General features: G+C 43.2%; 3 protein-coding genes across 4 annotated transcripts in view; 2 read left to right on the top strand and 1 right to left on the bottom strand.

The window, feature by feature from the left end:
• Window positions 1-16512, top strand: part of LOC6545483 (receptor-type guanylate cyclase Gyc76C) — a 41161-nt gene extending 24649 nt beyond the window's left edge. For both annotated transcript variants that reach the window (XM_026977948.1, XM_001973343.3), the window contains exons 4-18: window positions 8881-9106; window positions 9490-9687; window positions 9803-9868; window positions 10411-10623; window positions 10692-10846; window positions 10915-11137; window positions 11207-11378; window positions 11453-11613; window positions 11730-12020; window positions 12080-12412; window positions 12529-12694; window positions 12763-13069; window positions 13135-13363; window positions 13651-13815; window positions 13888-16512. In XM_026977948.1, the coding sequence (XP_026833749.1) occupies window positions 8939-9106; window positions 9490-9687; window positions 9803-9868; window positions 10411-10623; window positions 10692-10846; window positions 10915-11137; window positions 11207-11378; window positions 11453-11613; window positions 11730-12020; window positions 12080-12412; window positions 12529-12694; window positions 12763-13069; window positions 13135-13363; window positions 13651-13815; window positions 13888-15594 (4554 nt within the window). In that variant the 5' untranslated portion in view covers window positions 8881-8938 and the 3' untranslated portion in view covers window positions 15595-16512. The remainder of the gene's footprint in view (window positions 1-8880; window positions 9107-9489; window positions 9688-9802; window positions 9869-10410; window positions 10624-10691; window positions 10847-10914; window positions 11138-11206; window positions 11379-11452; window positions 11614-11729; window positions 12021-12079; window positions 12413-12528; window positions 12695-12762; window positions 13070-13134; window positions 13364-13650; window positions 13816-13887) is intronic.
• On the bottom strand, window positions 5153-6623 carry LOC6545484. Its single transcript, XM_001973344.3, has one exon. It carries the CDS (start codon window positions 6126-6128, stop codon window positions 5325-5327), a length of 804 nt encoding a protein of 267 aa, XP_001973380.1. The 5' UTR covers window positions 6129-6623; the 3' UTR covers window positions 5153-5324.
• Window positions 16513-17195: 683 nt separating the features above from the next.
• Window positions 17196-21069, top strand: LOC6545482 (mucolipin-3). Its single transcript, XM_001973342.3, has 3 exons — window positions 17196-17868; window positions 18503-19353; window positions 19510-21069. Exons 1-3 carry the CDS (start codon window positions 17500-17502, stop codon window positions 20246-20248), a joined length of 1959 nt encoding a protein of 652 aa, XP_001973378.1. The 5' UTR covers window positions 17196-17499; the 3' UTR covers window positions 20249-21069.
• The last annotated feature ends 858 nt before the right edge of the window (window positions 21070-21927 follow it).

The following is a 21927-nucleotide window of genomic DNA, read 5'->3' as shown; positions in this document are numbered from 1 at the left end:
TGCCTTGCTTGTTAAATGCCAAAGCTGCCGTCATGGGCTGTCTCCTTTTACGGACAGCAAAACGGCGCCTCATAATGGGATGAGCTCAGGGGCTGCCGTGGGGCTGGAGTTTCAGTTGGAGCTGCAACTAAGGCATCCCACAGCTCCCCTTTCCATAACACGGCCTCATCATCATCAGCGTCGCTTTTGGTCTCTTTGAAAGTGAAATTTCGCATTGTAACACATGTGCTGACAATGCTGCCATATTCTCGTCCTCATCCCATCTCAACCAGGCCGAGAATGATCTTAAATGGAAACACTTTTCCAATGAGAATAACTCAGTTTGATGTCTGCAATGTCAGTGGGTTGGATGCATAATTAACAACAATGAAGTAAGTGAGTTAGGAGTTAATAGAAGTTAATTTCAGTTCGAATCCCTAACAATTTGCTGCAGATTTCATATGAAATTAATTTTATGTCGAAGCAGTGCATTTGATTACATATTTTTCCAAGCTGTTGGTATGCGTAATTTTGCTAATTTAAAGGGACAATTTGACGTGAAATTTGGCATTTGGAAATTTCAGCATCAAAAACAATGACAGTAATGAAGACACTAAAGACCAAAATAGAGAACGTTAAGCAGAAAGTCGGTTTTATATTTTGAATTTTACTCATTACTCTCGAAAAATAAAAACAGAAATGAACAACGTTATTCAACCTTGAATTTATTCCACCCAAAAAAATATGTCATACGAATTACTCAGCGCATTATGGCCATCAAAGAATTTAAAACAAATGAATATTTATACCCGTTACTCGTAGAGTAATAGGGTATACTAGATTCTTTGAAAAGCATGTAACAGGCAGAAGAAATGGTTTATATGGTTCATTTATAAAGTATACATATATTCTTGATCAGGATCAATAGCCGAGTCAAACTGGCCATGTCCGTCTGTCCGTCCGTCCGTCTGTCCGTCCGTCCGTCTGTCCGTATGAACGCCTCGATCTCAGGAACTACAACAGCTAGAATGTTGAGATTAAGTATGAGCTTCAAAAGACATAGACATAGAACAGAAAAAATGTTTAATTTTTTTTTAAATTATTTTTTTTTCTCGCAATTTTTACTGATGTTTCAAAAAATTATGCAATTTCTCGTTAGCACTTCCACTAGCTGAGCAACGGGTATCTGATAGTCGGGGAACTCGACTATAGCATTCTCTCTTGTTTTTCTTGGAAAAGCGAAAATGGTTTTCCCTTTTATTTTTTCGTTTTTTCGATTACCATTTTTGTTCTTCCATTACCTCACCAATGACGTTAACTAGGATTATTTGCCCCTCACTTAAAAAGATCAAGGGTATGATGGTTCTGTGAGACATGACGGGTAAAACAGTACATAGTCTTCAGTAGCGCCCAATTAAAAGCAAATGTCTATGCAAGTCTTTACCTTATTCAACACTAATCATCAGCAATTATTGACAATCTGAGGAAAATAAGTAATGAAAATGAGTAAATAATTGTCTCATCCCGCCACTTTGTTTATTTTTTCCATTTGAATTTTTACCATGGACAAATTGAAGTTTAAGCATCATTTGTTTTTCCTGATTGCTTCCCATGAAACTGTTATTGTTGGAGAGTTCTGTTCACTTTCATTCAACAAATTGCATGCTGGTTGTATTTGGCCATTGATGCTCGATTTCAATTCAAATCACGGACTTGCGACCCAGAAGATAGAGGTGGAAAATGTTTGCGAAATGAAGGGGAGAGTTCGTTTGTGCTCTAATTTGAAAGCAGGGTGCCATACATATGGAGAACGTTCTGAAAACTGTTTGAGGTCGAAAATCCGAGCAGTGGGAGAAACAAGAAATCAGAAATATGTAATTCCAATATTCTGAAAGGTGGGTTAAATGGAGGTTATCTCACCCGATCATCAAAATATTTAATTGAAAATAGTTATGAGAACTACAGGACTGCCGCAACTAATTTATGTTAGCTTATAAAACATAGTAACATCAGTGAATGTGCGAATAATACTTTTGTTTAACCTGTTATTTTAGAAAATACGCTAATTCGTTCTTTGTGCACTTTCTTGTACACTGTATAATTTGCTTAATATTTGTGGGCCATTGGCAATACAATCCTGCAATACAAAGCCTGTCATGAGCTGTCGGCTTCGCAGGACTCCTTTCTGAAAAGGCCAATCCTTCGTCCTGTTTCACGAAGTGTCCTTGCGGCGATGGTGCTCCTTTGGCCGGGCCAGGATGGGCATTCATTTGTCATACACATTTGACAGGATCCTGTCTCCTCCTGCCTCGTCCCGCTTCCCCGCTCAACTTTCAGTCACCCATTGAGGCGTAAATTTAAAGGCTCCTCCGTCAGTTCTCATTATTGGATTGGAGTCCTATTTTCCCACACTTCTAATTAGAAGTGACCCTTTCACATGGGCACTCGCTCGCTGAAAGCGCCAAGAAGGACGATGAAATCAAAGTGCACATTTGGGCTCGATAATCTAACTAATGGTGGCCCATTTAAGGCCAAACAGCCCCATCTCAGCCCATTCATAGGGGTCTTTTGACCCTTTTTCCGAGACTCTCCACGTGCGGGTTTTCTGTGTGGTGAGATAATGTTTCATTGTGCGACAGTTTTTGTGCCACGGGTCTGTTGGGTCCCCTTTTGTGGGGTTAACTTGTTGATGATTGATAGCAGCCAGAGGATTTAAATGGCTGTCTCTGTGGGTGTGGAACTGTCCTTGAACTGATTGCGCCACCGAGGCGAATAACAAATAATCGCAAATCGAAAATAAATTGAACCTCGTAGGGGAATTTAAAGTCCTACGATGGCATGGCTTTATCAGCAGCTGTTGGTATTTATTCGATTTTTTATAATGCTAGGAATATGTTGCTAGGGTGGCACTGATCTATCTAAGTCACTTGCAAGGAAATCTACTGGCAGTGAGTCTCGTACGATAAAACACTGTTTTTATAGATTACTTACATGTAAAACATAAAAACTAAAAGAATCCTAAGTGTCAAAAAATGTGGATGTCCCTGAAAAGCAAGCTACACTTTTTTTTGGCTTGGGCTCTATAAGGTAAATATACCCAAATCAAAATTTGGACACTTTTTCATTTTTATTTGATGTGCAATACTACTTGCGATGTCAATACCATATTTAATACATCAGGAAAACATTAAAGGTGTTTTTCATATGTATTGCGCTTGAATCAAACCTGACCCAATAAAGAGAAGTCAGCGAATAAATAAAATCGAGAGTACAGCGGAACAGCATGAATAAAAAGAAAACAATCGTTCAGAAGATGCGAGGCTGAATTGGAAGTGAAACTGAGAATGGAAACTGAACGTGGTACGATATGGTATGGTATGGTATGGTATGATATGGTATGGCGGTATTGCGGTAAGGCGTGTGCTGTAGGACTTTAAACCCGGCAGCGAGTCAATGAGTGTACTCGATGACAATTGTCGGCGGCCGAGGCACGCACATTGCGATGGTGCGTGATATTTGTGCTTATATACCGCCCCCCTGGGAAATCCCCAGATTTTTGGTTCCTCGAAAATCGGCACTTCCCCCACTTTGGCTGTGGGGCGCCCCCTCGGTGATGTTTGTTTGTTGAAACATGTGCAACGTAATGTCGTGTTGGTTTATCCAACGGCCAATGGATTGTCGTGTTCGCGTCTGGTTTCTATTTTTAGTATGCAGGTTTTATTTTTAGACAACCAGACAATTTGTACGTCAGTATGTGTATACACACGTGCAGCAGCAAACAACTTCGTCTGAAAAGTGCAATAAAGACGGTTCCCGGCCCCGACACAAACAATCCCACTGCAACTTGTTGCGCTGTGCGACAGAGAGGATGGGTGGAGTGAGCGAGATGGAGACGGCCGGAGAGAAGAGAGACAGAAAAAGAGAGCATCGTGTTAAATGCGGCCCACGTTGCGGCTACGCGATTTTTGTATTTTCACATTACACAACTTGTAGCTCTTTATTTGTTGATTACAACTCAGATGCACGCTCTCTCTCTCCGATTTCCTCTCTCATTTTCTATATTTCTCTGTTTTGGCCTCTCCGGCTGCTTTTCACATTTAACGTTAAACGTTTTATCACGTCTTGCGACTCTGTTTTCGATTTGTTTCTCATATTTTCTTTGATATGTGATTCTATTTTTAGAAGCTCCGCCTGCTCCTCCGCCTCTCTCCTCTCCTCTCTTTCTCTCTCTCGCACTCTCTGTTTACTTTATAAATATTTAAATTGTTGTCACGTACTAAGTTCTTAATAGGTTACGTTATGTGTTTATTTAACTCATTTTGATTAGAAGTCGAGAAAAATACGGCAGAGCCACACGCGCACCGCATACTCACTCGATTCCCGTTACAAAGTTAAACTTTAACTCTTGCGCCTTTGTTATTAAAGCCACTCGATTTTCGGTTAGAAGGGAGGCCAAAAGCAAACAGCCCGCAGCAACATAAGTATAAAATACCCCTCGCTGATGTTCGGCTCTCCCGGACTAATTGTTTACTCAAGTGTAATTAGGTAAGAGGCATAGAAAATAGGCAAATATCAGCAGAAAGGTAAATACACAATACGTGCTCACAACTAAATAATTTTTAATATCATTATTTAGTTCAGCATTAATTAGGAGTTTAATTTTTCATTCGCTCACATGTACATGACCAGCTGCGCAAAAGTGGGGGTTAAAGTACAATTGCGTATTGGAATTTCAGAATGTTAGTTTAGAATGAGAACGCGGCACTTGGCATATTGAAAGTTGATAAAGTGACTTGCGAAAGTATCTTATGTTCTTTCTTTAAATCCGACGATTAACTTCGTGCTGGCAAAACTTTTAATTAAACGACGGAGACACGACACTATTTGCTTCTTCCTCGACTATTGAATACCTGTTGCTTAGCTAAAAGATTGGTGAGAAAGATTTAGAACTGCACTTTATATGCACTTTGTACGTTTGGAAAGGCGTCTTTCTATCTGTTCTATACTTTTTAGCCAATCGTTTAGACCCTGCAAGAAATGGGTATCACAATTTATATTCTTGAACGGACCACTTGAAAGGAAAGACATGATTTTGGTTCAATACATCAGTGGAGATTACCTCTGGATTTAGCATCTAGCTAAATCTGTCTTAAGGAAACACTGCAAATTGGCGTTCGTTATTTATTAGTTGCTGGTCAACTAAGAATTTGGAATTTAATGGTTAAACGCTTTAACACACAAATTTGGCTATAGTAAACTTGAGATTTTGACCGTAAATAGTCCCAGAAATGGTTTCCGAAGTGTTAGCCCGCGCCTAGATCCATGTCTTGCCAATATGATTAATGCTATGGCTTGGGGAAGTTCAACTTAACCGGCTTCTTCAGGTCTCCGGCAACCTTCTTGATGGCCGGCGGGATGCGCTTGGCCACCCCCGGTTGAGAACTGAGGAAGGATATTTCGAAGAGTGCGGGCCGGCTGGAGTAGACGTTGTGTAACATGCTGATGAACCAGAAGAGCAGGTCGTCCATGTTTTGGAGCGTGCACTGGGCGAAGACGGCGCCCGCATCCCGGCCGTGTTGGTGCGAGTCGAAGAGGGCGACGATTGAGGACCGGAAATCGAAGGTCACCATCACCGTTCGACTGTCCGCAATGATGGCGGCGAAGAGGTTCGTGGGTGTATTGTCCCTCACGTTGGCCTGCTGAAACACCTGCAGCGTGATCTGAAAAATCCGCGACAGTTGCACCGCCACGTTCCGGTTGTACATGGGACTGCTGGGATCGGCCTCCATGTGCGTGTAAAACCACTCCTCGAGCCGGAAGTTCATCTTGTGCTGCGACCGAATGGCGGCGATCGCATCCGGAATGTTGAGGTTGCGATTCCTGGGGTGCGGCGTGTTAGTGGTAATCACATTGTGGTACACATTGTTCCCGTCGTTAATGGCGTTGCCGAAGAGCTCCCATCCCCGTAACGGCAGATCGGAGACCCTGTGATAGAACCTTTCCGCCTTAGCCACTTTGTCGGCCAGAATCAGGGAAATGAGGGTGCACGAGTTGGTGCCGCTCTGCTGGAACTCTCCGAATCGAGACTGACAGAAGTCGCGCGGGAACCACCAGATGTTCAGGTTGTCGATCTGCTCGTGAATGGCCATGGCACCGGGTTCTTTATCGCCCGGGGATCGGTTGTTGCTCCTCGGTCCTCTGTGGTCTCGACGTCTTAATCTCAGGTTTCGTTTCCGGATCCTTGTGCTCCGGAGACCTAGTGGTAAACCCGGCCCTGGCGCTGTCCCCGAAGTGCCGCTGTCACATAATTCACGAGTGCGACCACCCTTCGGCTTAAAGGCGCACGTGTGAGGATATCTGGGGATCTGGGGATCGATCCTGTTAACAGCACTTGGTCCTCGGATTCGGGATCGAACTCAGGATTGCGGCAACTCCTCTCCACTCCACTACGCTCTAAGCACGGGCTTTGGATTTCAAGCAAACATTGAATTTTGAGTGTCTTTTGCCGGAGGAGCGTTCGACGGGTAAAGGTGAAAACTTTCGAGTCGGAAAGACAAAAAATTTCTAGACCAACAGCTGACAAATAACGAACATGATGTGGGATTTGAGACCTACGGGGATCTGATTATGAAAAGGAATGCGTATTTGACGCAATTTTAAAAGCTACTGCTACGTTCTTATCGCTGAGTATGCTGAGGTCTTGAATTATACATTTCCATTTAAAATATGTAGTTGTAAAGAAGGCTTTATTTCCCAACCCATTGAAATTGGCCAATACCTAAATTGTTCTATTTAAGTGGTAGAGCTTTTTACTGATATAGTAAGGTTTGATTTGCTCCGATATGTTGCATAGTATTTTTTTTAGCAGTTATCGAGCAGTTATAGCTCGATTTGAGCATGAACACTAGTATTATATCTTTATTATTATTATATTTTTATATTATTATTATATCTGTATTATCTAAAACCCCCTTTGCAGCATCCGTTGAACGAGTATATTCAGAGTTTTTCAATAAGCTTTAAAACTCATCAATGACATTTAAATGGTGATTAAAGTTCCCCACTCAGCCCATGATAACAACACAGGCTTAAGTATTTCTCCACTTAAATAATGTATTTGTGGAACAATAAGCGTATTAAATAAGAATATCTGCTTATCTTAATTCTGGAAAAGACTTATTCCGCTTTAGCCACACATAACTGTATTCAACTGTATTCCCATTCTTGAAGTCCGTTTTGCATAGTGTCAAAATGGTGTGCAAATATTTATCAGTGGCGCCGAAACTTAGCTAGCCCGGCCAAGTAGTTCTAATTTTAAATTGCAACATTGACGAATATACAGCTTAAAAAAGCAGATATGGAGATATGGCATACGAAGTGTGTCGAAAATGCAAATTTATGGCTGTGTGAGCATTTCGTCGATTGTTGTTGATTGAGATTGGGGTGCTCTAAAGATTACCCGTCTAAGTGGCAACATTCTGAATTCCTCTCATACAAGTACATACATATACTCGTTCGTAATTATCAGGAAGTTTTGTGAATTCTTAGTAGGATTAAGACATGGAGTGCGGTGAGTCGTGTTCCTATGTCTGTAATCATTTCCTAGAGATATGTATGTTCTGCTTGTGTGGCTTTAATGTGATTATGATCTTTAGTTCTGAATTAGAGTTCGCTTGCATCGCTATATTTCTGTGCTGTTATTAAACCTTCTGTGACATTCTGAGATATTTATATCAATCTATTTTAATGCTGGCAATATCTCTTAAATTAACAGAATTAAATTGCAGTATTATAATCAGATTGTTGCCCTACATTCCGTTTCATACTGGCTTTCGCATTTCTTTTATTCTTTTAATTAAACTTACACGTGAGCCTGTTGCAAAAAAAAAAACAAACAGGGATGAACGCCATCATCCGACCGAACAGTTGAGTAATCCAATCCCATGGAATAAGCTTTCACTTTAGCGCAAACAATCAGGACAATGGTGTGGGGAAAGTAGATGGGTGTTGTGTTCGCGTGGGCAGGGATAATAACAAACAAATGTCTGAAACAAAATCGCCGGCGATATATATTTAATGCCTCAAACGAAATTGCATAATGGCAAAATCAACGCATGCATAATTAATAATAACAAGCTGTGCGGCCCGCATTACGGGTCTCCATTCCGGAGGATGTATGGCATTTCTGGTCGAATGAGGCTTCTGCAGTAAGCTACTTATCAGTGATTCGCTCCTAATTCCCATGGCGAAGAACTGAACTGAACTGAACAGACTAATTAAAAAATTCCTGAGCTCGTTTCGGCTACGAGTGGTCAACGATATTGGGATGGCCATTCCAGCATTTGACATTTCCCTGCGTGGGCACTTGCTTGGCATCCTGTTGCCCGTTGGAGCTCACCCAACGTCATTTGCCTTTGCGTCCTTTCCGACACTCAGCAGCTGAGCAGCTCCCGCTTATTGATAAACCGAGAAAAATGTTCGCCTTACTTCATCTGTAAGTTAGTTTTGTATTTACTCAAAAGCAGTTGAATTCTTATAAACTAGTGCATTTTTATAGATATGTTGAACGCACTCATAAGTGACTGTTTCGAATTGTATATGTATTTTAGAGCCTTCAATAATATATCCTGTCATAATTTATTCTCTGTGTTCCGGGCAGTCGGTCTGCTGCTTTCCAGCTTCTCCGCCTTGCAGCTCTGTCGTCTGAATCAAGCCAAGTGTCTGAAATGCGTTCAGCATGCTGTTTTCTATTTGTGTTTGCCTTTGTCAAACATGCATTTTTATTATGCAAAGGGGTCCTTGGCAGTTTCAATTGCATCCTCACTTAGCTTTGCCCGGTCCTGTTCCTGTTCCAGTTCTTGGTCCTGCTCCCAACTGATCCTCCTCCTCCCTTCATTGCAGTGTGAGAATCCGTTGGGACCCATAGGCGTCGCGCTGAACGGCCCCGGCCTAAGGGGCCATGACGCGTTGGCCCTTTAATCTACTACTCTTGCTGTCGGTGGCAGTACGCGACTGTAGCAATCATCGCACCGTCCTCACAGTCGGCTACCTAACGGCCCTCACTGGCGATCTCAAGACGCGTCAGGGACTGGCCATTTCCGGTGCCCTGACTATGGCCCTGGATGAGGTAAGTACGGGCTTCGATTTAGTTGTAAGTTGTAATTTGTGTTCCGGAAATAGCTTACTCCATTAATAAACGAGGTGGAACATTTAGTTCCGAAAGAAGAATTGTATAAAGATACGTTCTTTTAACCTTTCTCAGCTCATACAGTACATATTAAATACTTAAATATTAATACAGTAAATATTAAAACATGTGTTAAATTGTTCTCTAAAATTAAAGCACTAATTGATAGGAACCATACTACTTCCTTTAAATGTTCAAATGAGTTTTCAAGGCTCACTCCATAGTATCGCTGAAAGTTTAATCTGTGACACCCAAGTTTTACCCTTTCTTAGATAGAAGTGTGCCTCGTAATTGAAAGTTTTTCATTTTCCTCCCGGATACAGGTCAACAAAGATCCCCATCTTCTGCCAAATGTGTACCTGGATCTGCGCTGGAATGACACCAAGGGGGACACGGTGCTGGCCACCAAGGCCATCACCGAGATGATATGCGATGGCATCGCCACTATTTTCGGGCCGGAAGGACCTTGCTATGTGGAGGCCATCGTCTCGCAGAGTCGAAACATTCCAATGATTTCCTACGTATGTATTTTAAGCGCCTGACTTATGATGCCCCGCAGCGGGAGCAGACAATTTCACGCACCACATTTTTCATGCAAGTGAAGTTCTTATTCCTTTCGTTTCCCCTTTTCCACAGAAATGTGCAGAGTACCGTGCATCCGCCATACCGACATTCGCCCGCACTGAGCCGCCAGATACACAGGTGAGCAAGAGCCGGGAGCAACAGGTGGATGGATGGGTGGGTCGAGACGTGGGCGGGCGGCTTTCCTTGCGGTGGCTTTAAGACTCGACAGGCACAGCCGTTTAGCCTCGGATTATCCTCAAACCGGGGACAACAAACGACAAAATGAGGAAGACAAAAGAAGCATACGAATGCCCGCAAGATAAAAAAAATGCAATGTTTTGCCAGAGGAAATGGGTAGCAAGAACAGAAAATAATAAGATTAGCTTACTTTTAATATTCATACATATGTTAGTTAAGGGGTAAGTACACAGAAACCAGAGGAGGGTAGAGCTATGTAGTACATGATTGTATTTCATAATGTTGTATGACATTTCCCCACTGAGGAAATGGCGAAATCCATTTACCGCAAACACCGCTGGCGAAAAGCTTTAAAGTATTCACCTAGTGTTCACCTAGAATGGAATCCCATGTCGTAGCTAAACAAAAGCTGACTCCGCATATCCAGCTCTTAATCCTTTGACATTTTCCGTGATGCACACGCTGCATTTCGTATTTTTCAGGTCGTTAAGTCGCTGCTGGCCCTCCTGCGATATTATGCGTGGAATAAGTTCTCGATTCTGTACGAGGATGTGTGGGGTCCGGTGGCAGATCTGCTGAAAGATCAGGCCACCAAGCGGAATATGACCATCAACCACAAGCAGTCGTTTATTGATAATCGTGCCAAGTGCTGTGAGCAGATGCTGGACTGCTGTCGTTCTGGGTATTGGTACCAGGTGAGGAATGATTGAAATGTAACCGAAATCCAATTTCATTTACATGGGTTCATGTTTTTCGCAAACAGCTGGTGCAAAACACTATGAACCGCACACGAATCTACGTATTTCTGGGGGCGGCCAATAGTCTGGTGGACTTTATGAGCTCCATGGAGACCGCTGGCCTGTTTACTCGTGGAGAGTACATGGTGATCTTTGTCGACATGATGGTATATTCCGAGAGGTACTTGATTTTGAGAAACCCCCATTCGTCCAGCGTATTAAAGATTGCTCCTAAAACCTTTTTTCCAGGGAGGCAGAGAAGTACTTGCGTAGAGTGGATCAAATAACTTTCATGTCCAATTGCCATAGCACGGAAAACTTCAATCAAATGGCCCGCAGTCTTCTCGTCGTGGCATCCACGCCTCCTACGAAGGACTACATACAGTTCACTAAACAAGTGCAAAAGTACAGCTCAAAGCCGCCGTTCAATTTGGAAATTCCCAGGCTGTTTCTAGAAAGTAATTTTAGCAAGGTAAGTGCACCCTAAAGTGGAAAAGCCCCGCATAAATTAACTGCATCCGTTTTTATCATTTCTGATTAGTTCATATCGATCTATGCCGCGTACCTGTACGATTCGGTAAAGCTGTATGCCTGGGCGGTGGACAAAATGCTACGGGAGGAGACTCGAGTTTTGACCGACGATGTGATCTTCGAGGTGGCCAGCAACGGAACCCGTGTTATCGATACCATAATCAAAAACCGTACTTACATGAGTGAGTTATCCGCTGACCGCGTAGTAATAATCAAATAAGATATCTCTAAATATCTTAACTTTTTCCACCCAAAGGCATAACTGGATCCAAAATAAAGATCGATCAGTATGGCGATTCGGAGGGTAACTTTTCAGTCCTGGCCTACAAGCCCCACAAGTGGAATAATTCCAACAACATGCCCTGCAACTATCACATGGTTCCTGTAGCTTACTTTCACCAAGGCGAAGAACATCCAGTGAGTGAGTCGTCTTCTCTTTTTTAGTTTGCCTTTCTTTCAATTGGTTACCGCTTATCTTGCGTGCCCCAAACATTTCAGCTTAACTCATCACTCACTTTTTTTGTATACGACAGGAGTACAAGCTCATCAATGGCTCCATAGATTGGCCATCGGGCGGTGAGAAGCCCGCTGATGAACCGATGTGTGGTTTTGCTAACGAGCTCTGTAAAAAGGACGACACCCACTATACGTCCACTGTCGCCGCTGTGGTTTTGGGCGTACTGCTTTTCTGCTCAGGTGTAATCACCATGAGTATATATCGGAAGTGGAAGATAGAGTTGGAGATTGAGGGCTTACTCTGGAAGATCGACCCGAACGAAATAAAGGGTTATTCTGGCAACGAAATTGTCTCCTCGCCGAGCAAAGTAAGTCGGTATGGTGGTCTTCCTTGTGCCTTTATAAGTGAATTGTTTTTCACCAACAGGTCAGTTTGATGAGTGCCCAGAGCTATGGCTCTCGCTGGACCAACCAGTTTGTTACATCCACGGGTCGCCTCCGCGGTGCCGTGGTTCGTATCAAGGAGTTAAAATTCCCTCGGAAGCGAGATATTTCCAGGGAGATCATGAAGGAGATGCGATTGTTGCGCGAACTGCGTCACGATAACATCAACAGCTTCATTGGCGCCAGCGTGGAGCCAACACGCATTCTTCTAGTCACCGATTACTGTGCCAAAGGCAGTCTTTACGACATCATCGAGAACGAGGACATTAAGTTAGACGATCTATTCATTGCCTCGCTTATTCATGACCTCATAAAGGTATATTGAATTACAATTTGTTAAAGAGAAAGCGTACCTAGCAGCGTTGTTTAAGTGGTCTAAATGTAATTTTTCTTTAGATCCTATTTACAACTTCATATTTGAATTTCTTTCAGGGCATGATCTATATACACAACTCTCAGCTTGTCTATCATGGTAACCTTAAGTCCTCCAACTGTGTGGTCACGTCGCGTTGGATGCTCCAAGTCACCGATTTCGGGCTGCACGAGTTACGGCAGTGTGCCGAAAACGAATCCATCGGGGAGCATCAGCATTATCGAAGTAGGATCTTGCGAAGTAATGTCATTTGCAGATTAACTAACTTTTTGCGAAATATTTCCTATTTCCAGATCAACTTTGGCGTGCTCCAGAGCTGCTGCGGAATCACATTCACGGCAGCCAGAAGGGCGATGTCTATGCCTTTGCCATCATTATGTACGAGATATTTAGTCGTAAGGGTCCGTTCGGACAAATTAACTTTGAACCAAAGGAAATCGTAGACTACGTCAAGAAGCCACCGTGCAAGGGAGAGGATCCGTTTCGTCCGGAAGTGGAGTCCATCATAGAAGCCGAGTCCTGCCCGGATTATGTTCTGGCCTGCATCAGGGATTGCTGGGCTGAAGATCCCGAAGAGCGGCCCGAATTCAGTGTCATACGGTAATATAATTTCATTTCCGAGTTATAGAATTGGCTCATGATATTCCATTCCTTTCTGTGTTTAGCAATCGCTTGAAAAAGATGCGTGGTGGCAAGACCAAGAACATCATGGACCAAATGATGGAAATGATGGAGAAGTATGCCAACAACTTGGAGGACATTGTCACCGAGCGCACGCGTCTCTTGTGCGAGGAAAAGATGAAAACGGAGGATCTCCTGCATCGCATGCTACCGCAGTCGGTGGCCGAAAAATTGACCATGGGTCAGGGCGTCGAGCCGGTTTCATATGATTTGGTAAGTCCAGCTCTAGCTCTAGCTTTAATTGCTCCCATAAATCTTTAAAGCTCGTTAGTAAGCAGAGCATTATTTCACATCCGTTTCCGGAACGCTTGGGTTTTAAATTGTAGGTCCTGTTCGGGAACTCAGCCAGCAGCAAAATATTACTTTTTCATTAAATATATCCTCTTATACCTGTTGTCTGTAAGACAATTTATTTAGAACATTTTCAATTTTAATACGGAAAATTAATAATTTAAATTCATAAAGGCCAATGAAGTTTTCTATCTGCTTACTACTCCTAGGTCACCATATATTTTAGCGACATTGTTGGTTTTACTGCAATGTCGGCGGAAAGCACACCGCTGCAAGTGGTGAACTTTTTGAATGATCTCTATACAGTGTTCGATCGCATCATACGCGGCTATGACGTCTACAAAGTAGAAACCATTGGAGATGCGTACATGGTGGTAAGTACGATACTCATGCTGGATAATTCAAGGATCCTAATCAAAAACACACTTTTCCCGTATATATTTCAGGTTTCGGGCCTGCCCATTAAAAACGGAGATCGACATGCAGGCGAAATAGCTTCGATGGCCCTGGAGCTGCTCCACGCGGTTAAGCAGCACCGCATAGCCCATCGTCCCAACGAGACGTTAAAGCTGCGTATTGGGATGCACACGGGTCCGGTGGTAGCGGGCGTGGTGGGCCTCACCATGCCGAGGTACTGCCTCTTTGGTGACACCGTGAATACAGCATCCCGGATGGAGAGCAACGGAGAGGCCCTAAAGATTCACATTTCCAATAAGTGCAAGCTGGCGCTGGACAAACTGGGTGGTGGCTACATAACCGAGAAACGTGGCCTGGTCAATATGAAGGGCAAGGGCGAGGTGGTCACATGGTGGCTAACCGGAGCCAACGAAAATGCTATACAAAAGCAGCTAGTGGACATGATGGATATGCCGCCGCCGCTGTTTAGTCGTCCTCGAAAGAGTCCAAAGCTGAATCCCGACTCTCGTCAGCCAAGCATCCAGGCCATGCACTTCTGCGGCACCGGATCAAGACGCCAAAGCACAGTTCCCAGGGCGATGGACGGCGAATCAACGTATAGCCTCCAGGGATCCGTGAGAGAATCACCGCGCATGGTCAGCAAACGAGACAGGGATCGAGAGCGGCCCCCCATCAATGGGGTGGCCGCAGGGCACTTCGTGGGGGGAGCACTACTCGAATCCGCACAGGCCTCGCTTAGCACGCTGAATCATTCCGAAACAAACGAAACTAACTGTGATATGGATAGGGGATCTGGATCTGGACTAGTGCGTCAGCCCAATGCATTGCACAAGCCGTTGGCCATGGTGCGGCCGCACAGGATTATCAGTGCTGCCCAGTTACCCCAACTAGGAGACAACGAAGATGACTCCGCAGACACGTTGTTGCGGGAGTCTCGCTCCCTGGATCCCATGCCCATGCAGCAACTGCGCAAGCGCCACGATAGGGTAAAGTTACCGCCCTCCAAGTTGTCCAAGAACAATTCCCGATCGCTGGACACGGGTGTATCGCTGATCAGTGGGAATCCCAACGGTGAAGTGCATTCGAGTCAGCTGGATTTAGATGACGAGATGACCGCCAATCCGGTGGATGCCACCGATGGCTACGACGATGAGTTGGGCCTTCTTATGCGCCACGACAACGGTCAACTGCCCGTTCTACGCTATTCAGGCAGCTTTCCCAACGCTCAGAATAGCATTGTACCTATTGGGCGGTCAGCAGGAGGAGTAGGAAGAGAGGGAGGTGGGAGCAACTATGCCAAGCATCTGAACAACAACTGCAATGGAGGAGTGAACGTCGAAGATGATCTTGAGTCGCCCCTGCTGCAACGTCAGGCATCGCTATCGGTGCCGCCAGAGGAGATGCTGGCGCACAACAAACGCTGGCACTCACTGGAGCACATGGATGGACCCGGTGGGCATGGCGGTAATAGCGTTAGCTATGCCGCCGACATTGATAACCGCCACCCCGGAGGTCTGGACTTCTTTAGCGGTTCCTCCAACCAGCAGCATAGAGGCAAAGCGGCTGGTGGGAGCAAGCTGACTAACTGGATGACCAACATATTCAAGGGCAACGGTGTGCGCAGCGGTGAGGCTAGGCGAGTGGGAATCCTGCCCAGCGGAGTGCACGGCGCACGAACCGGATTCACGGATATGGCGGCATCGGCAGCAGCCCGGGATCGTGAGAGCATAGTGTAGAGATAAGGAGGAGGCAGTGTAGAAACTAAGGAAGCAGGAGCAGGATGACCAGGATGAGCTAAATAAGCCGGATGAGAGAGATGAAAAAGTTACTCAGGAACCGAGTCGAGCAGGAAACGATCGTCTTTTGGCTTACTTCTTTGTTTTATGTATTGTAGTTTGTATGGATCGAACGAATTGTGTGTCTGTGTTGGAAGTCATCCACCTATAAACAAATACCAGCCGGTTCTTAACTATTTGATCGCTCTGGCATTGCAAGTGTCTAAGTGTCCTATGGGTTTCCAAACTATTTTTATTAGTTTTCGGGGAAAATCCTGCGATCCCGAAGTAGAAGCGAGCAGAAGCTGAAGCGAGAATCATACATAGCATATATTTTATAACACTACATACATACATATTAGAGAAGCCGAAAAAACCGTCTAGTCACAAGGTCTTCAGACTAGTTATTGTTTTATATAAAATAAACACACACCCACACATCTAAATGTACGTTTGTAAATGTAATACATAAAAACAACCACACACATATTTATACGACAATGGAGAATCAAAATCAAATATTTTATGTAAATGTAATCAAAATTTTTTGCTTTCCATACACGATGCGCTGCAGCAAAAACAAATTATGCTTAAAACAGAAACTAGTTAATTTATGTATTTGAAAATCAAAACGAGCGTGAAAAAAATGTAATGTATCAATGTGTTTTGCTAGTACGTAATTAAGTGCGTGTGATTGTACGTAATATTTAAGTCTCTAAAGCTAAAATAATAATTTTAATTAATTGAACGCGAATTGTGAGCAGAGAAAATGCGCCCGATGAGTGGTGTTTTAGCTGTATGTATGTATGTATGTATATTTTTAAATGAAAATTTGTTAAATTTGCCATATATAAATACAAACAAGAAACTATTACAAAATTTGTCCAGATATGCTTAAATGGAACACAATGTTCGATTAGATGGTAAATACAATGGTGAATCCTGCGCGAAATCATTATCGAGTGGAAACTCTTAAAGCATTTAAAACATTTTCAAATATGAGCAGTGGGATCAGTTAAGTTTTGTGTTCTGGCAAACACGCCAGAACGCTTACGCCTTGGATAAAAAAAAAACATTTTAATATGTTTAAATATAAGGGATCACTATCTTCTGTAATTTCGCATGTGCTACTTAATCCCTTAATTCTCTTTGCAATGTTTACTGGGAACAGTTAAACGGAAGTAAGACTGTGGGCTCATCAGTGTTCACATTTGCAATTAAATGGTCGTTTTTCTCGAGCATCAAGAAAACTGTTGTTTTTTCCTGTGAATATTATCCTATGTTTACCCAGGGAATTAAGTACTATTTTACGCTCTTTTAACTTACTTTTATTAAAATATTTCTGAAATTTAAGATATCAAAACTTAGGTTTTAGCAGCTGGAAAGTTAAAAACAGCAATTTTGGGTAGATTAAAAATAAGGAGGAAGCAATTTCAAAATGCAAAAACAAGAAATCATCATATGTCTTGAATATCACAAACTGGATGGAAAAAAAAGATTTTTGACTACTAATGTAAAGGCGCGCACCAGTCTAAACAGGTCTTAAGCGGTGATAATAATCGATGTTTGTATGGAACTATCGATGCTGCACACTATTATAAATAATCGAGTAAACATCGATAATCGTTTAGCCCTGTTGAAAACAAAGCAATTTTCGTGGTCTCTTGTCCAGTATTTAATTTAAATTCGCTGGCAAGAGTCGCGTATTAATTGCAGAATACATATATTTACCTCCCTTCCCCCGATCGCTTGTTGCGCCTGTGCGGATTCTTCTTTTGCATGTCGACTGGGCGAGCAGAAGAAAGTTAGCACGGAGAACAACAACGCAGGTGAATTGACCTCGCGACGAAGGAGGAGCACATCGAGATGCAGAGCTACGGTTCCGGAGCCCAGGCCGCTCCGGCCGTCAAGCGCCGCACGGACAGCTACGAGGCTGCGCAGCAACAGCAGCAGTCTCCGGAGAGCGACGAGGAGTACGTGAACACCAGGATACTGCGGCACCAGGTGCAGCTGCAGTCCACTCCGGTGGCCCCGGTGGTGCCCATGCCCATAGCCGCGGGCAGTGGCACTGCTCCATCCTCCGTGAATGGCCGGGAGGAGCAGGCCGAGTTCCCCGGATCCTCGGCTGCATCTTACCAGGAGGAGCGAATGCGCAGGAAGCTTCAGTTCTATTTCATGAACCCCATCGAGAAGTGGCAGGCCAAGCGAAAATTTCCCTACAAGTTCGTCGTACAGGTGAGTTCACATCCGGTTCCATTTGCAATTCTCATCTGAACAAATACTGCTTAATTGATGTCGCGTGATGCGCGGGGCTTGGGGGCGGAACTCGGGTGACACATTCGAGTCACTTATTTAGGCATTTTCCTCAATTTCCAGGCGCTTTTAATCAACCTTCTCCGAATTTTAATCTTTGTCTAGATATCGAGTCAGCACAGTCTTGATTACTTTGCTTGCATTGTTAAGCCACTCCACTCTTATCGATGCCTTATCTCATAGGTCCTACTATAGTTAGTACAATACGTAATAAAGCAAGGGAAAATTCAAGAATTTTATGTCTAGATACCTAAATATTTATTATGCGATAAACATCGGTGGTAAGGGGATTTTGGCGGGATAGGTTTCATGTTATTTTTAATGAATAATGCGGAAAGGTTATCACAGTTTTCACTACTAGTCGTAATTTGATTTTCGGCAGATACCCAATAAATATAGTCTGACGCATGCCCTAGCATAATTCGACTTTTATTTATAGATCAGCTTCGAGATTTCTGAACTGTCGCCTGGTCCGTTGCCTAGGGCCAAAAGCAAATAGAAACTTTACAGGTTATACTATGAAAATTTCTTCGCAACTTACCCATTTACCTTTCAGATTGTAAAAATCTTTCTGGTGACGATGCAACTGTGCCTTTTTGCCCACTCGCGGTATAACCACATCAACTACACGGGTGATAACCGATTTGCCTTCTCGCATCTATTCCTGCGCGGCTGGGATTCTTCCAGGGAGGTGGAAAGCTATCCGCCAGCAGTGGGTCCCTTTGCCCTATACCTTAAGTCAGAGTTCTTCGACACTCTGCAGTATGCTGTTGATGGCTACGCCAATGTGAGCCGATCTATTGGACCTTACGACTATCCGACTCCCAACAACACAATGCCGCCCCTAAAACTTTGCCTGCAAAACTATAGAGAGGGCACCATATTCGGTTTTAATGAGTCCTACATTTTCGATCCCCACATCGACGAGGTGTGCGAGCGATTACCGCCGAACGTTACCACCATTGGGGTGGAGAATTACCTCAGGCAGCGCGATGTGCAGGTCAATTTTGCATCTCTTGTCTCCGCACAGTTGACGTTCAAGATAAAGACGGTAAACTTCAAGGCAAACGGTGGGCCTCTTTCTGCTCCAGATTGTTTTCGGTTTGACATTTCCATAATGTTTAACAACCGAGATCACGACGGGCAGATGCTGCTCTCACTTGATGCAGAGGCGACGCGACTAAAGTGCCATGGGGCCACGGACTTTATATCAGAGGCCAATTTCGATTCCATGCTGCGAAGCGTACTCAATATATTCGTCCTACTAACCTGCGCACTATCCTTTGCACTCTGTACAAGGGCTTTGTGGAGAGCATACCTGCTGAGATGTACAACTATTAATTTTTTCCGTTCGCATTTCGGCAAGGAGCTGAGCTTTGATGGCCGACTGGAATTCGTTAATTTTTGGTGAGTCTTTTGTTTTGTTATTGTTTTGTGCTATCAAACGCCGGCTATCTTGACAACAAGTGGTACCAATAATGTCCAAGATTAAGCGGGTGTAGAGAGTGATTCAAAAATGACCAGAATGGTCGCAGACTATAATAAAGCGTCTTTCTTTTGCAGGTACATCATGATCATTTTCAATGACTTTCTGTTGATCATTGGATCAGCTCTGAAAGAGCAAATCGAGGGAAGGTACTTGGTGGTGGACCAATGGGATACCTGCTCTCTTTTTCTGGGAATCGGCAACCTGCTTGTTTGGTTTGGAGTGCTGCGCTACCTCGGCTTCTTTAAAACCTACAACGTTGTGATACTGACGCTGAAAAAGGCGGCACCAAAGATTCTTCGCTTCCTTATCGCTGCCTTGCTGATCTATGCTGGATTTGTGTTCTGCGGCTGGCTGATCTTGGGACCCTACCACATGAAGTTCCGATCGCTGGCTACCACGTCAGAGTGCTTGTTTGCGCTGATAAACGGTGATGATATGTTCGCCACCTTTGCCACGCTTTCCAGCAAGGCCACTTGGCTGTGGTGGTTCTGCCAGATTTACTTGTACTCGTTCATATCCTTGTACATTTATGTTGTCCTGTCGCTGTTCATTGCCGTAATAATGGATGCCTACGATACGATAAAGGCGTATTACAAAGATGGCTTTCCCACCACCGATCTCAAGGCATTTGTCGGAACCCGCACTGCAGAGGACATTAGTTCCGGTGTCTTCATGACCGACCTGGACGACTTCGACCAGACGAGCTTCCTGGACGTGGTGAAGAGCGTTTGCTGCTGTGGACGGTGCGGTCGGCATCAGGAGCCCGCCCAGCCCAACAGTGGTTACACCAGCCTTTCTAGTATTATGAAGTAACTGGGTGCGCCGTGTCGACACGCAGGTCTTCATTCTGTTTTGTTTTGTCAGCTTTTTGTGTGTGTAGTCAAACTTGTTGTTAGCTTTTTGTATTAGTTTGTTAGTTTGCCAAAGCACTTGAACCGAGATAAGAAAAACCATAACGTACGTACCTATGAGAAATTCCAAAAGCAGCTGCTCTGATCACAAACAACGGGCATGTTCCGATTTGAACTTTCGAAGAAATGGCTTTAATTCGGCTTACAGAAATATAATTCTTGACTAAAATTCATTTTTCTTCAATACAAAAATTACAAAATATAGTAGACCAAAAAGAAAAACCAATTAAAGTGCGAATTTTTGCCATTCCTGTGAAAGTAAAACCAAAAAATTATAAAAAAAGGGCACCAAGCAACGCTGTGCGTTGGGAAACTACAAAACCGCAAAAATGTTTTTGTAACGAGAGATATTAAGTGTGTGATATAATGCGAAACCAGAATTAGCGAACAATGGAAATTATAATAGAGGGAGCTGTTTTTGTCAGAGATATCGACATGGGCTTGATCAAGGTCTTCCATAAAAACGAATGCATCCGAATCGAGTTTTTGTAGAAATCTGGAAGTCACATTGTATAAAACTGCACTGGTCGGTAATGAAGGCAGTCTAACTAGTAAGTTATTTTAGAAAATGTTTAGTTCTGCATAACACAACATCGATTTTTGTTGACTTGTGTCATTTTCATTTTCCATAGATATGGAAACATTAGGTAACATTATTTTATGTGTACAAGGAAAACTTTGTATTTATAACCACAAACCCAATAAACTGTTTATAGAACTCAAGTTGTGAGTGTATAGCGGGCTATTACGAAATTGTGAGCCTATGTACAAAATTTGGCGACTTGATGATCACAATTGCTGCTGGACTGTACAGAAAGAAAGTTTCATTTCACCCGGAAAGAAATGGTGAGCAGCTTAAAGAAAATATTGTGTATTTATAAATATATTAGTCAGGGCAGATTATTTCTTGAAGATAAGAACCAATGTAAGGCTTAACTTCAACACAATTCACGATTAAGATGATTTGCTTCAAAGTAGCGACTTGTTTATTTCTGAAACTGTAAGACTGTAAGAATGGAACAACAAAATGTACTACAGAATATTCATTTGTGTACCTTTTTATACCCGTTAATAGTAGAGCTAAAGGGTATGCTATATTCGTTGAAACAGGTAAATGAACGTAAATGAAATATAATGTATATATATTCTCAATTGGGAACAATAACCGAGTCGATCTGGCCATGTCCGTCCGTATGCACGTCGAGATCATAGAAATTATGAAATATAGCAGATTCCAGGGGCATAGACGTAGCTTAAGTTTGTTTTCCGTTGCCACGCCCACAAACCGCCCAAAACTGTCACGCCCACACATTTGAAAAACGGCGTGTAATTTTTTTATTTTAGTGTTGTTAATTTCTAGCGATATACCAAAACCATTTTGGCCATGCCTCTTGAACGGCCACAAACTGTATTGCCCACTTATGGAATTTTGTTTTTTTTCATATTACTTTTTAATTATTATTTTTCATATTATTAATTCTTATTGCCAAAATACACATTAGTTTTAGCTGTTTAGTTAACCATAATTAGTTGAGGGCTTACTTAAAACGAGGAGGAGTCGAGTGTCTCGACTCTTCTATA

This window comes from Drosophila erecta, unplaced genomic scaffold, assembly GCF_003286155.1.
Source record: "Drosophila erecta strain 14021-0224.00,06,07 unplaced genomic scaffold, DereRS2 tig00000021-arrow-pilon, whole genome shotgun sequence".
NCBI classification, from domain to species: Eukaryota; Metazoa; Arthropoda; class Insecta; order Diptera; family Drosophilidae; genus Drosophila; species Drosophila erecta.
The sequence above is the reverse complement of the archived record's forward strand: the minus strand, read 5'-3'. Positions and strand labels throughout refer to the sequence as shown.

Coding starts and splice junctions, on each gene's coding strand:
- LOC6545484 (XM_001973344.3), bottom strand. CDS start 6,128: ATGGCCATTCACGAGCAGATCGACAACCTGAACATCTGGTGGTTCCCG.
- LOC6545482 (XM_001973342.3), top strand. CDS start 17,500: ATGCAGAGCTACGGTTCCGGAGCCCAGGCCGCTCCGGCCGTCAAGCGC. Junction 17,869..18,502: donor CCTACAAGTTCGTCGTACAG/GTGAGTTCACAT, acceptor TTTACCTTTCAG/ATTGTAAAAATCTTTCTGGT. Junction 19,354..19,509: donor CTGGAATTCGTTAATTTTTG/GTGAGTCTTTTG, acceptor TTTCTTTTGCAG/GTACATCATGATCATTTTCA.